The sequence below is a fragment of the Ailuropoda melanoleuca genome, chromosome 6 (genome assembly GCF_002007445.2).
Source record: "Ailuropoda melanoleuca isolate Jingjing chromosome 6, ASM200744v2, whole genome shotgun sequence".
Classification (NCBI taxonomy): domain Eukaryota; kingdom Metazoa; phylum Chordata; class Mammalia; order Carnivora; family Ursidae; genus Ailuropoda; species Ailuropoda melanoleuca.
In genome coordinates, this window is record NC_048223.1 from 3,750,188 (window position 1) to 3,765,521 (window position 15,334).

The 15,334-nt window shown below is 32.0% G+C and overlaps 1 protein-coding gene across 2 annotated transcripts in view; it reads left to right on the forward strand.

Annotated features, from left to right (window-relative positions):
* PLOD2 (procollagen-lysine,2-oxoglutarate 5-dioxygenase 2) overlaps positions 1-15,126 on the forward strand; it is an 89,370-nt gene extending 74,244 nt beyond the window's left edge. Inside the window, exons 12-20 of one of the 2 annotated variants that reach the window (XM_002924869.4) lie at positions 2,945-3,070; positions 5,275-5,416; positions 6,578-6,640; positions 7,619-7,732; positions 10,791-10,856; positions 11,919-12,023; positions 13,148-13,294; positions 13,404-13,529; positions 13,696-15,126. In XM_002924869.4, the coding sequence (XP_002924915.1) occupies positions 2,945-3,070; positions 5,275-5,416; positions 6,578-6,640; positions 7,619-7,732; positions 10,791-10,856; positions 11,919-12,023; positions 13,148-13,294; positions 13,404-13,529; positions 13,696-13,851 (1,045 nt within the window). In that variant the 3' untranslated portion in view covers positions 13,852-15,126. The remainder of the gene's footprint in view (positions 1-2,944; positions 3,071-5,274; positions 5,417-6,577; positions 6,641-7,618; positions 7,733-10,790; positions 10,857-11,918; positions 12,024-13,147; positions 13,295-13,403; positions 13,530-13,695) is intronic. The other variant, XM_019805546.2, reaches the window with a different exon arrangement.
* The last annotated feature ends 208 nt before the right edge of the window (positions 15,127-15,334 follow it).

Sequence of the window (15,334 nt, forward strand, 5' to 3'; positions counted from 1 at the left end):
TTGCAAACAAGAGATCTTAGAATTTGAAAAAAATTTCAGAGATCTGTGATTTTATTTAGTACTGAACTTTGTAATAATTATTACTCGGTAGTACCTGTTTTTATTTAATGGAATTGAAGTGTGAAAAAGACATCATCTATACCAGCTTATAATGATATTAATCATTATTTATTATATTATATTATTGCTACTAGTAGTTTATTAAGCCTCCTACTAATAGCCCAACTTTAATGAATGTTTATTAAGTGCCAGGTATTGTTTTTAAGTATGTTTACATATATTAATGCAATTATTTCTCTTAGCAAATAGTATGGTTAGCAGTGAAATGTTAGAATTACTGTTTTTATTTTGCTGAGTAAAATATATATGAGAAATCTGTTATGCTATATTAACCTCCTCTATATGTAATATGATTTGCCAATTTGATAATTCAGTTATTACTTCAAAATCTAAGACCTCTTAGTATTAATCTGTATATACAGCCCCACTGTCTATCTATAAATTGCAAGTAACTTTTCAAAACATATGAATAACGTTTTGATCATTAGGCAAAGAAAAGCAGTCTACCTTAGAGATATGGGATAGAATTGCAATTTGTAACTCTTATAACCTAGTGGAATTCAGTAATATTTTCTTAAATGTGCAATGTTAATCGACTCTTAATTTGATTTAAATTCAATATAATGGAATGTACATTTTTTAGATAATATTTATGTTTTTATTATATGATACTTTTTTGCAGGTACTTATTCCTACAGTGAACTATTTAATGAATTCATACTATGTATTTAACACATATCCCCTTTAATGTTAATCAAATGTTTTAAACCTTGTAAAAAATAAAATTCCCTCATAATTAACTCACCTGCCATCTGGGGCCATTGCCCTTCAAGGGCTAGTAAAACTCAGGATATTTCTCCAATTCCATAAATTTCTGTTATTGATCAAAGGTTTAGGTTCATCTGATACTTATGGTTCTTGCTTCTGTATCTGAGCATGTAGTTTTCATAAAGAATTTACATATACCAAAAATTTTGTGAGATTTAGTAGACTTGACTGAAGGCTAGAGGGACAAGGGATGATTACATCTTAGGGCATATAGCTTTCCAGCATTTCATCAACTCTCTTTTCTGTCTTTTCCCATCTCTGCTATTTACTGCCTTACTCCAGATTTTACTCCTTCAGTAATGTAGTATAATTCATCATCCCCCAGCTGCTATCCTGATAAAGTAGTTCCCCCTTATCCACAGGGGATACATTCCAAGACCTCCAGTGGAGGCCTGAAACCACAGATAATTCCAAACCCTATGTACATTATGTTTCTTTCCTATACTTAACAGACCTGTGATAGAGTTTAATTTATAAATTGCTCACAGGAAGAGATTAACAACAATAATAAAATAGAACAGTTATAACAATATACTGTAATAAAATTTATGTAGATACAATCTCTCTCTCAAAGTATCTTTCTGTTTTGTACTCACCCTTCTTGTGATGATGTGAGGTGATAAAATGCCGATGTGAGGAGATGAAGTGAGGTGAGTGACGCAGGCAGCGTGACTTAGGCTACTATTGATCTGATTATTCATCGGAAGAATCATCTGCTCCTGGACCATGGTTGACCCTGGGTAATTGAAACCATGGAAAGTAGAAACCATGGATAAGGGGACTTACTGTATTTCACTACTCAAAAACATTGAGGCATACTGAAGATGGATTTTGATTTCCATTTCTTTGCCCAACCTTCTTTGGAAGGCAGCTGGGATTATAAATTACAAGATTTTTATTTCTATTATATATTTGATCTTATCAGTTATCACCATTGAATTATTCCTTAAATTAACAAAATATATACATTCTAATTTATATTATCATTTCTAATATTGTAGATATTCTAAACAAAACAAAATTTAAGTGTTTCTGGTTAACATTTCCATTTAATAGGAACCAGAAAAACTAAATCAAAATCACTATTTTGAATGATGTGCATTTACAGACTATGTTTCACTTTTCTGTAGGTAAGGGAAAGGGCACACCTGGTCTTCACAGGACTGGAGTGTTGTGAAATAGGTTTTTTTGTGGTGAATACCTGGTTCATAAACTTCCTCATGGAAGAGTTGGGTGAGCTTTTCTTAGAAATTGACACCACTGTAATTCACTTCATTTTTAAAGTAATTCTAGAGGAACTTCAGAATTACCTCATTTGGAAAGTGTTGACATGTTATAAATTAGATTTTCCTAAGAAAAAATCTGACATATTTGAGTTTGTAACCTGTGCTTGTCTCAAAAGGACTACTTTCCTGGTAGGTAGTCAGACAGAGTGCTATGGCAATTATCCTCTATTTTGTATTTTAAATAGTTGAAGGGCCAGAAGAATGTCCAGTGTTGCCAGGACTAGCACAACCCATTTTAAAAGTTAAAGAAAAAAAAAAAAAAGGAAACATACTTTAAAGTAATTCAGGACTTAACTTTAGGAAAACTGGCCTATTTACAGATATCTCAGCTCATCTTTATTCATATTTTTATTCAACAAATATTTATTGAATACTTATTATGTCTTCTCAATGACAACGGAAATATTTGATTTCATTTTGTATAATTTCTGAAATACAATAATTAAATAATTAAGGGAGCTTGACTTATTTGGATATAAGTAAGGTACTTTTAAAAGTCATTTTTATACTTTATTAGCATTTTCAATTACTTTGCCTTTTTTGTTACTCTTTTTGAGAAACATTGAAATCAGCAGTATGCTTATTTAAGAAAAAGTGGGAAGAAATTCCTGTTTCTCTTTTATTTTACTTTTGGTTTTTTGAACTCACTACATGGGTGTTAAATGAACATTAGTGTTGTATGTGTCATGATAAGCCCAAAATGCATAATTCTATGGTAATTTAAGAATAAATAATTCCTTGGATTTATTTTTCTCTCATGCTGTCTTTAGAAAGATCATTGCTCCTCTCGTAACTCGTCATGGAAAGCTGTGGTCCAACTTCTGGGGAGCCTTGAGTCCTGATGGATACTATGCTAGATCTGAAGATTATGTGGATATTGTTCAAGGGAATAGAGTGTAAGTTCTTTTAATGTAAAATGCCACAATCTCAAAATGTGGTCTAGTTAACATTACCTGAGTTTTTCTTTCTCTTTTCTTCATGATTTGTGGAAATCTGAAAACCTGGAGACCACTTGGGATCCTGAAATACTAGTGTACAATAATATTACAAAAATCTGTCTTTGAAGTTCTAAATCTTCACAGGAACAAACTTAACTGTTGTGGAAAATACTAAGAGATCCTACATGGTAGGTGGGAGTAGCCATGAGATGGTTGTCAGAAGACTAGTATTATTTAGTTCAACGTTTAGATAAGGAATTTAGTTTAGCTAATTTAGCCAGGATGAAAGTTGTTTTGATATCTTTTAAAATTTACAAGTGAACAAACAAAATCAATATTAAAGGCAATTATTTACCTTCCAGCATTTCCTGCTGAAGAGTTTTCTGTGTAAAATAGCTAATATTCTGCTTTAAAGATCAATTTCTTCACCAATATCTGATTTCCGTTTCCAGCGTTTGAAAAGAATATACTTGCTACAAAGTATATGCGTGATTGATATTTGTCTCAGAGACAACAGTTGATATTTTTTAGACTAAAAAAAAAAAATCAGAATTCAAATAGTGTTTTTTTGCTAAGGTAGTAATAGAATAGAATGTTATCCTTTTTCTTCATATACATGATGAACTAGAGTGACTGAGATGTTAAAAGCTTTGCCTAATTTTTCAGCTACATCAGCTCCATTAAAAAGGGAAAACTTCCTTCATGACTAAAGATATGTGCCCTTAAATTCAAAATAAAAACCCCACACACTTTTTCTTGAACAGTTGAGTATTAAAAAGATGTTTTATTTGTGAAAATAGTAATAGAAAATTTGAATGATAAATACAATAAAAGCTCTTGTTAGTTGCAGTTATGAAGCACGATAGCTGAGAACACTGTTCAGATCATATTCTGTTGTTTCAAAGTATTTTTTTTGTCTCTGGGATGATTTGTATAGACCAAATGCCTGATATTGTCTGTGGGTATAATAGAAATAAGGGTTCACAGAAGTAGGATATAGAATTAATGTTTCATGCTTTAGGCATGGTGGTATTTTGTACAGCCTCCTGTCACTGTTGTTGAAGGTATGAGGAAAAGAGTATGGAAGAGGTTTTTGATCTAGTTAATACAAAAATGCACTTCATGTCCAAAAGCTACATGAAGGAATGACATCTTATGACATATATGCACACGGGTATGTGTGTGTGTGTGTGTGTTTCTTCAAAACTGAGACAACTGCATACTCTGCCAGTGAGGAATTTCTGAATTCAGATGATACATTGTATATCCTTTATGGCTATTTCCCTTGAGGTTCATCTAGCAAAACAAACTGAAATCATATTCCTTTTAATATCTACAATTCCTTGGTCAAAATCTTTCCTTCTGTTCTCTAAAAGCAACAAGCGTATGCCTTTAGGTGAAACCTTACTCGCTATTCTTAGGAAATGAGTCATGTTCAGAGTGAAAAGACAAATGTGGGGAAGAATTAAGGACAAAATAGAGTATCTCCCAACCCTCATGTACTTCTAGCTCTATTTCTTTCATATCTTCTCTTTCTCAAGAAATTTGAGATGGCTTAGTGAATTTCAAGACAATATATTTTAGGAGAATTTTTGCCATACTCAGTGGTGTGCTGGTAAAGGTCTAACAACTGGATCTTGGGGTTGAGGGATGTCCTGATTTGTAGTGTTTGCCAATTTCTGTGGTGTAAATGTTTCTGCCATGGCTGATTTCGAGCTTCCAATGTGAAGTCACTGAGTATAGCTAAGTGCTCTGGGGAGGCAGTGTGAGCTAGTTGTAGTATACCACAGGTTGTACGTGATTTATTTTTGCCATCAAACTGCTTAATCCTAAATGGAAACTCTTTCTGTACAATAGAATATTATACTCTATCTATAATAATGAAGTGAAGGATCACAGCGAAAATGTTAAACAGATATCAACCCTAAAATGAAGTTTATGTAGGGAGATAGTGATTCATTGCATAAAAATGTACTGTGTAGCAAGTCATGTCAGATGTGTGTGTATATGTTACATGTGTTTGCATTTGCATGTAATTTGATTCAATAATTTATATATACAAAATTTAAAAACATACAAGGTATTTGTTTTGAAAATATAAAAATAAACCTTTGAATATTTTTTATTTGTGGTATTTTGGAATGTCTTGTCTTTACTTTCAGAGGGATATGGAATGTTCCATACATGGCTAATGTGTACTTAATTAAGGGAAAGACACTTCGATCAGAGATGAATGAAAGGAACTATTTTGTCCGTGATAAATTGGATCCTGATATGGCTCTGTGCCGAAATGCTAGAGAAATGGTAGGGTATACAATGATGGCTTGCTTGGATGTTCTTATAAAATGGCTTGCTTTACCAGTTGATGTGTCGTTGTGTTTTGATGCCACTTTTCTTTCTAATTTGTAAGTACTAGCCAATTTTTTTGGTTCTGTATTGAAAAATTAGGAGCAGTTATGGAGAATAATTTGTGAATGTTTATCTGTAGAAATCGTTTGGAAAATGCTAGTTTCCATGCTTAGGCTAATTCATAAGCAACAGAAAAATTTCGATCATAAACATGGATTTGTTACAAATCAGCTTTGCATTTTTAAGAATTCATCTTCACTTCCATTTGAAATTTTATAGTGGAAAACTGACCTAATTAAAATTAATTAGATAAAGCCTGGGTGAATAATCATTTACACATTTAAGAAGAACACACTTTTGTTCTGAAATCAATGCCCGTTATTCTCTTTATCATTATAAACTGCACTCTTCTCAAAGCAGTTCCTTACCACTAAACTGAGAGAGGGATTGTGATATGCAGTGTATCTCATCTGTGTGAAAAGTAATAATACATTGCTATTCTACAAGTGTACTTTCCTTATAAAACTTCAATGATTGTAGAAAATAGTCTGTTTTTCAAAATGTGTAAATGTTTTACAACATGTTTATATAGTTTTCTATTTTAGAAATGATTGGATTATTTTACTCAAATTTATATAAGCAAATGTGATTTGGGAAAAATCAGAAAAGTTGGCAAGTATTTTTTTTCTAGTTTAATAAGGCATGTGTTGTTTGAGTATATTTGTTTTCCCACAAACATCTGTGCATTGTTACATTGAGTATCTCAGTACCTGTGATTGTAATTTGTGCTCATGTTCTGCTAATTTGACTCAACAGCGCATCCTGGAATGGCCTCTCTTACACATTTTTTTCCTTTGTCTTAATTTTGTGTCTAATGAAAATTCTACTAAGGAATGAGCTTGGATTTATGTTTGACAAAAAAAAAAAAAAAAGAAAGGGCTGGAGTTGTTTCTTTGTGTGCGCTATAAGCTTTGCTTGTTATGCATGTTGTCTGTGAAGGACATTTCAGAATGTCAGCTTCTGATCAAGCAAGGGCTGCTAATGTTATTTACCTAAGAATACGTGAGAGAGTGTGGGTGTGCTGGTCAACTTACCCAATGCTTCTCTTCATTTTAGACTTTACAAAGGGAAAAAGACTCCCCTACTCCGGAAACATTCCAAATGCTCAGCCCCCCAAAGGTGTTATTTTTATTTATTTTTATTTGTTTTTGTTTCTTTAATTAATACTAGATATGGTATATTGCCTACCAGTAAAGTTTCTTTAAGAATCTTCTTTCCATTTAGCACGGTAAAATGTTGGTATTCATTGGTTCTTAATTTGTGTATGCGTGTGTATGTTTTGTGTTTTGGGGGTGGGCATTATGTAATACTCAACTCTTAGTTCTTTGGGCCAATTTACATTTTGTGGTTGACGAATGAGAGGGTTAAACCCAAATCACTTTCACTAGTTTTTCTAGTTTTTTTTTTAAGGGAGAGAAAAAGTAGGAGTAAGTATAAAGTACGTCTTGACTAAAATGAGATTGGGTTACTCTTCATTATTTTTTTAAATTAATTAAAAACTAACCCTTTACCATTGAAACAGGTTCAAAAAGAAACAAACTTACCATAGTGGTGTTTGCCACATTTATTTGGTTTGGTTTTCTTTAGCTGCCTTTAATGAATAAGTAATTTCTATGTTCAGTTTTTAAACATCAGGACAATAAAAAGAATGACATAGTCTGATGAAATAATATTAACATTTGAATTCTTGTTTAAAAATGTGACATTTTCTTTGAAAGGGAAAGAAGCCAAAAGAGGTACAATTCATTGCACTTTGGTGTCTCAAAAATATTTCTGCTTTCAAACAGGAATTTTTTCCCCCGATGTCTACATCTAGGATCATTGAGAAAGGGACAAAAACAGTCATTCTTCCTCTTCTTTTTTTCAGTTGAGTGTCAGTGCTATCAATTAGTTTTGTGTGGTGTCTGAATTCATAATTAATAAAAATTTTATTTCTTTTATTTTAAATCATGCATGTTTTATATGAAAAATAAAAATGCATGTTCAGGAATGAGATATAAAAGTTGAAATTAATATCTCCTATATATTTTTCCTATAGTTAAGTTTATTTTCTTGTATTTTCCTCCAAGATTAATACTGTTATTTTTTGGCACATAGGGCGTGTTTATGTACATTTCTAATAGACATGAATTTGGAAGACTTTTATCAACTGCTAATTACAATACTTCCCATTATAACAATGACCTCTGGCAGATTTTTGAAAATCCTGTGGTAGGTATTTCATACTCAACTTCATGTATTTCTTCTTTTCCTATAACTCTAAATGGATGTAAATCAGTTGGGTTAATAATATGAAAATGTGGTAAGAGGCTTTAAAAAAGTTTAAAGTTTAAAAAACAGCTTAAGAAATATAATTAATTGTGTCTTTTAAAAATATTTTGAATTATGTATTTTAATATTTTAAATTATATTATTTTTTAAAAGACACAATTAATTATATTTCTTGACCAAGAAATTTTTTTGTTTTTTAAAGATTTTATTTATTTATTCGACAGAGATAGAGACAGACAGCGAGAGAGGGAACACAAGCAGGGGGAGTGGGAGAGGAAGAAGCAGGCTCACAGCGGAGGAGCCTGATGTGGGGCTCGATCCCATAACGGCGGGATCACGCCCTGAGCCAAAGGCAAACGCTTAACCGCTATGCCACCCAGGCGCCCCAAAATTTTTTTAAATTAAGACATATATTAGGTGTGGGGAAAGGAATTATCAGTTACTATGATTTTTCTCAATATTTCTATTTTATATATTCAAAAACATCATAAAAATTTTAATTGTAATTTCGGAAAAACTGTTTATAAGTAGCTCACATATGACAATATTACGTTTTGATTTTCAAGCAGAGAACTCAAGAAGTTGGTTTAGGAAAATACATATTATTTTCTCATTTTATTTATTTTTTTATAACAATTTTGTGAATGTACACCAAAGACAGCCAGAGAAGATTTCAGAGTAAGTGGATTCAACATATGTAGAAAATCTGAAGTTGAAGAAATTATTTCCTTATAACTCTAAAATTATTTCATATCTTAAATTTTTGAATCATACAGGAATTCATTCCTTGTTTGTTTTATGAGAGCCTATTTTCTTCAATCAATTTGGAACATTTATTCAAGGGAAAATACTCTCTCTAGTAATCATCTCTGTAATGCTACTGTTCATGGTTTTCTCCTTGTCAATAGTAAAAGTTTTAAATTACAGAGACAATCAATCCACCTAATCAGAATTGTCTTTTATTTTGTAGGAGTAGGTGACATCCAGGAATAGTAAATTTAGTGGTCTCTGAAGACTGTTCGATAGAAAAAGAATGTCTTTTCACATTTTTGTATTTTAAAAGTATTTTCATTTTGGGGCGCTGTGTGGCTCAGTCGTTAAGCGTCTGCCTTCAGCTCAGGGCATGATCCCAGCGTTCTGGGATCGAGTCCCACATCAGGCTCCTCCAGTGGGAGCCTGCTTCTTCCTCTCCCACTCCCCCTGCTTGTGTTCCCTCTCTCGTTGGCTGTCTCTCTCTCTGTGTCAAATAAATAAATAAAATCTTTAAAAAGAAAAAAAGTATTTTCATTTCATCTTAGCTGCATATCTTAATCTTTCACAGAAGTGTAATTAAAAAGAGGTTTTTTACATTGGTGAGGGTGGAATTACGTATTTTTCTTTGGCACTGAGTGTCTTGGTTGTTTTGAAGAATAGAATTATTTTATTTCTTGGGTAATATTAGTTCCTGAAAAGATGTCCCAAATTATATCCTGAATTGTAGACATTTGTGTCAGAATTCATATCTTTGGAGAATATGAAATGAAAACATCAGAAGTAAGTAGGAATTGCTTTTCTTTCCATGGCTTTGTTTTGTTTTTGGTAAATTAGCCTGATCGATAATGCCTCCCGAGGAGTGTCCCATAGCAAAATATTTGACGATTGTCCCATTACCAGTATTTCTAAGAAATGAGTAAAGTCACAGTTGGTTCAATGATATTTGAAGAGTAGCCTAAGATGAGAAGTTAATGCCTTACTGTAAGATCTCAGGGATTTTTTCCTTTTATTTTGAAAAATCAATAATGATGCATAAGAAAAAAATACTTAAAGATTCTGAAATGTGATGAATATTTTTTTTCTAATTTCCCACCATATTTTGGAATCAGAGAATAATCACCATTGAAGGGATTAATTAGATAATACAGTAATTTGATTCTTACATTTACATACTATGTATAAATGAAATTGATTGAATAATTTGAAGATAACTTTGGTTCTTCCATATCAAAAATATCTGAGCTACATATAAGCAAAGATGTGCAAAACTGAGAATGGCATATAAATCATCAGGGCCTCTCTGAAATCTGACCTCAAAAGATATATTTCAGACAAATATTTCTGCAATGTATTTTGTTTGGAATTATTTTGAGTCTGTATCTCAGTTCTTCCCTCCTGGCTCCCTATATTTGTAGCTTGTAAAGAGAAAATTAAAATTTTTGTTAAACATGTCTAAATACATTTAAGAAGATATCTTTTTTAATACTAAATCACTCCATATTTTCATATATACCTTCTAAATATGTGGTTTTTAAATAAAACACTTGACCCAGGAAAAGGATTCCTTAGCTTATGTTGACAAAAATTGAGATATCTTAGTATGTGGTTCATGTATCAGAGATTAGTCAAAGAGAAGAATCAGGTTCCTGAATTAGCATGAAGAGAAGCTATTTCTCAATGTTTGGTTCTATACCTTAATTTTAGTAATTAAAAGAAATGAAAGGGTTAGTAACCCATGATCATTATTTGCTACATATTAAAAACTGAAGTGAAGAGAAAATTTTGAAATAATTTTTAAAAATCAAAATTATTTTAGAGTAATTCACTATTAAAGTATATATGGGTAAGACCCTAGTTTATTAATTTGCTAATTTTTACTAATATTTGTTGGTAGGATTTTGTTTTTTATCATTAACTTTTAGGCATATATTAACCTATCCCTGTGAATATGCATAGAATACAGCCTATAAATCTAATTGCTGTAAGATTACTCAAATTTTAAAATCTTGAGGTATAAAACTTCATAAATAAAAATTTGATGTTTCATAGAATTATGTGAGCATATGCAGAATCAGACTATGTTTAAAAACATAAACTGTGATTTCTGAAAATTCCTTTTTTGTCCAGTACACATAGTCATTTATATCTTGAGCAATTTCTAAAATGCGTATACTTTGGATTTTCTATTACTTGGAAAAAGGTATTTGCTTTAATCTGTGCAATTGATTTTTTTTTTTTTTGGTAGGACTGGAAAGAGAAGTATATAAACCGTGATTATTCAAAGATTTTCACTGAAAATATAGTTGAACAGGTTTGTATTAATAATTACTATGATGTGTAGAGTACTTATGCCTCATTCCAGAAGGGAATAATATTACTGCAATATTGCGTTAGCAGAGGATGTTGTGAAAGTGCAGAAACCATCTTTTAGGTAAAAATCATGTAGCTTAATTACAAATGTTATAGCCTTAAGGGTCATATAGTTGTAAAAATGTAGAACATGGAATTGAACAATAATTTTAAGATCATGCCCCTTTTTTGGCATGCTTCCAAATGTAGCTATTTCAAACCACGAAAAATAAGGAACCTTTGGCAAATCTCTGGTGTAGGCACATTCAGTAAGTTTATCTTTGAAAGAAATTGAACTTAAAGAGTCTCTTCTCAAAGGTGTTTTTTTTTTAAATGAACTCTAGATTAGTGTTCCAAACTGTTGCTAATAGCTTATTTCAGAGAATGTAAGGCATCTTTGATTCTGAGATGCTCTGTTATTTTGTGTACTATGAGAAAGAATAAGAATACTGCCAATTAAACTAGGACACAATGTTTTCTAGTCATTTAGAAACTATTTATTTTATACATACTGGAAGAACTAATTTAGACTTATCAAGGTATAGATGTTATCATATGTCATAGAATACTGTATACATAATAACTTTCATTTCAATGGCAAATCGTAAATTATTTAGAAAACATTTCAAAGAGCAGATCAACTCAAGGGCAACACCAGCTCCATGCGTGCATGTACAGGCACACACACAGATATTACATACACACCAGGTAAGACAGAATGAAAATTTGCCGTATATATACACTGTAGTATTACAACTACATAGCAGTGGCTGCTTGGTCAAATGTGAGTCTAAGATATATCTTGATTTTACAGATGTTAAAATGCAAAAAAGAAAAAAGTCTTAGCATTAAAGAAAAGCTATATTATTTGTAACAGTAATGTCAGTAATGTTGAGCAAACCTCTTAAAAAGGCATCTAAGTGAGATGAATATTCAATAGTCCATCCTGTTATTTTTGAAATGCCATTTATTATTTAAAAGATACAAACTATTATTCTCTTAATGGTGATGCCTTGTTTTATAGCCTTGTCCCGATGTCTTTTGGTTTCCTATCTTTTCTGAAAAAGCCTGTGATGAATTGGTGGAAGAAATGGAGCATTACGGCCAGTGGTCTGGGGGGAAACATCATGTAAGTGGTAACTTCACACAAGTGAATGTGGGTTAGAAGCAGGGGTAGATTATTTAGTCACTTAGAGGGGATTTATCTCTTTTGTCATGTATCTCTGACTCCTAGACCTAAAAGCCTGTCAGGAGAACTCTGGTAGCATTTAATCTATCTGGCCTCAGGTTCTCATTTATGTATGTAATTACACTGGATGGTTTCTAAAAGTCAGTGTCTCCAGGCTGGAATGGTAAGGTAATATTTGTCTATTTATTCTGTGGTATTGGTGTTCTCCAGGGCCACTTTTTATTCTCTGCATTTTCACAGTGAGCTATAGTGAAAGTACCAAGACAAAGTTTATTTGGTTGACTGCCAAAGCTTTTTGTGTGTGTGTAAACATTGGAAGAAGGAATCTGTTTGAATGCCATTGGTGTAATTCAGTTTTGCATTTATATTCGGTGTCAAAGACTTGGCAGGAAGTATTGCTGTTGGTGGTTCAATGTGTTTCTTTTCCTCTGAGAATCCACAGACGCCTGCTCTTTAACAAGGAATTCCAGGGGAATACTCTGGAATATTACTGTCTCTGCTCAACTTCATACCCCAGCTAGTTAGCTGACAAGGGAGACAGAAGTTCAAAGTTTGAGGAAGAACTTGAAGTCAGCAGGTTGTAGAATAATAAAAAGCAATCATGGAAGGACTTTGGGTATCATAAAATTGAAGTGGGGAACATAGCAAGGAAAGCTTGTTTTCAGTGGTAGGGGATACAAAGGGCAGACAAGCAGAATCTTTGTCCATCAAGTAGCTCAGACTGCCTGAAGGGTTACTGTAAAAAACTAATTTTTTAGGAGGCATGGGAGGGCTTTGGAAATACGTTTTATTTACTTTATAGTCAGACCTCACATATATATTAAATAAGTAAGAAGGGAGTCTACTGACTTTGCAATGCTTTGCTTCATCATTGATATATTTGCAACACCATGTTATCTAAGTTATTTTGATAGTTTTGTAATTAAAGCAGATGGTGCACCATAATTGAACAACTGTTATTTTTATTGTCTATTGTGATCTTGTGGTTGAAAAAAATTCTAAGGTAATATAAATGTGAATTGCATGTGGACCACACTTTATGACATCATTAATGCTGTTTCTAGGATAGCCGTATATCTGGTGGTTATGAAAATGTCCCAACTGATGATATCCACATGAAGCAAATTGATCTGGAGAACGTATGGCTTCATTTTATCCGGGAGTTTATTGCACCCGTTACGCTGAAGGTCTTTGCAGGTTATTATACGAAGGTAGTTATCCTCCCATTCCCCCTGTCTACCTCCTACTAGTTTTTATACAAATGTGCTATTTTATGTTTTTATTGATAAGCAAATCCATTGGTTTACTTTGCTTTTTTAGGGGTTTGCACTATTGAATTTTGTAGTAAAATACTCCCCTGAAAGACAGCGCTCTCTCCGCCCTCATCACGACGCTTCTACATTTACCATCAACATTGCACTCAATAACGTGGGAGAAGATTTTCAGGTAATTACGGCTTTGATTTTTTACGTCTTGTAAAAGAAATATGTCCTTATGAAAAGGCCTTTGCCTTATTTTTTTAGGTTCTGGTTAGATGGCATAACTTGAATTTTCCTGCTGATTAAAAATTAAATATATAAGCTGATACACTTATTTGTTCCATCTCTTTTAGGGAGGCGGATGCAAATTTCTAAGGTACAATTGCTCTATTGAATCACCCAGAAAAGGCTGGAGCTTCATGCATCCAGGGAGACTCACACATTTGCATGAAGGACTTCCCGTTAAAAATGGAACGAGATACATTGCAGTGTCATTTATAGACCCCTAAGTTATTTACTTTTCATTGAATTGAATTTTCTTTTGGAATGGATGAACATGTCTTTGAAGTTGTGCTTGAGAAGATGAGAGGAATATTTAAATAACTTCAACAGAACAACTTCACTTTGGGCCAAACATTTGAAAAACTTTTTTGTAAAAAATTGTTTGATATTTCTTAATGTCTGCTCTGAGCCTTAAAACACAGATTGAAGAAGAAAGAAAAAGTAAAAACAAATATTTATTTCTATGCCTTATTGTCTCTGAGAATAATGACAATTTTCTGAATTTGTGTTTCAATTGATAAAATATTCAGCTATAAATGTACAAGTGACAAGAGACTAATAATGTTTTATTATTAAAAAAGCATGAGAAGAATTTTATTTATAAACATGTAAACAAAATGAATATAAGTGAAAATTGGCAATTTTTGAAACATTGGAAAACTGGAGTTATAACTGAATTTGTATGCAACTAATTGTGTAAGTACTTTTTTGATGACCTATAAAGGTGCCTTTTATAGTAGTTACTGAAGGAATACAAAGAACAGTAAATATTTCTCCTCAAGAAACTTAGTACAGAATACAACTGAGGTTTAGAGCCAATTGTAAACATTTTTGTTTAGGTTGTTAGACAGGGTTTTTTTGTTGTTGTTGTTGTTGTTACATTTGTATTAGAAATCAAACCCTATGTTCCTTCAGATTAATTTTCCAAGGAGGATTATATTGAATAGGTATTAGATTTAGGAAAGTTTTCAAGCCTTTCCATTTTGTAAAGTATATCAAATATCAACAACTTAAGATCAGCAAGTGTCCTTAAGTCAAAACAGGCTTTTGATTTTTAATTCTGGAAAATAATGAGGAAAAAGAAAATTTCATGAGATTAGTAGTAGCATTTTATGATTTTTAAAAAACTTTGTTAAGTACTTGAATTTTATATCAGGAAAATAAAGTTTGTGAGCCTTTCTTCTTCTCTTTGCCCTTTGCCTCCCTCCTTATTCTTTTTTAGAGAAGGTTATTTACCTTTTTATCTTTCCAGCATAGTCTATTTTATCCTTCCTACTCTTTTTGTTACCTTTTCTTAGTCCCATTTTTAAAAATTCCCCAGCACAAAAAAATTTGTGACCTGATTTTTCACCATTTCTCTGAGTGAGGTTTAAATATACTCATTGTAGCTACTGTTTTTAATTTAAAGGTTAAACTTGAAAAAAAGTTCTAAGTCATGGTGCCAAAATAAATTTTTCTAACACCATGTGTTAGAAAATTATGAAAAATAAAATAATTTAAAATAAGTTTCTGGTGGTCTCTTTATTACTGGTGATTTATCTTTAAAAGAGAATGTATGGATGGAGTATCCTAAAGGAATGTCTGGATGTAATAGGCTATGATTTTTTTCATTTTGATTGGTGAATTTACTGACATTATAACTTAATGAAATCTCTACTTATTGAATTATGAATTGAATTGCAATATCTTCAATCTCATAATGACTAGGGA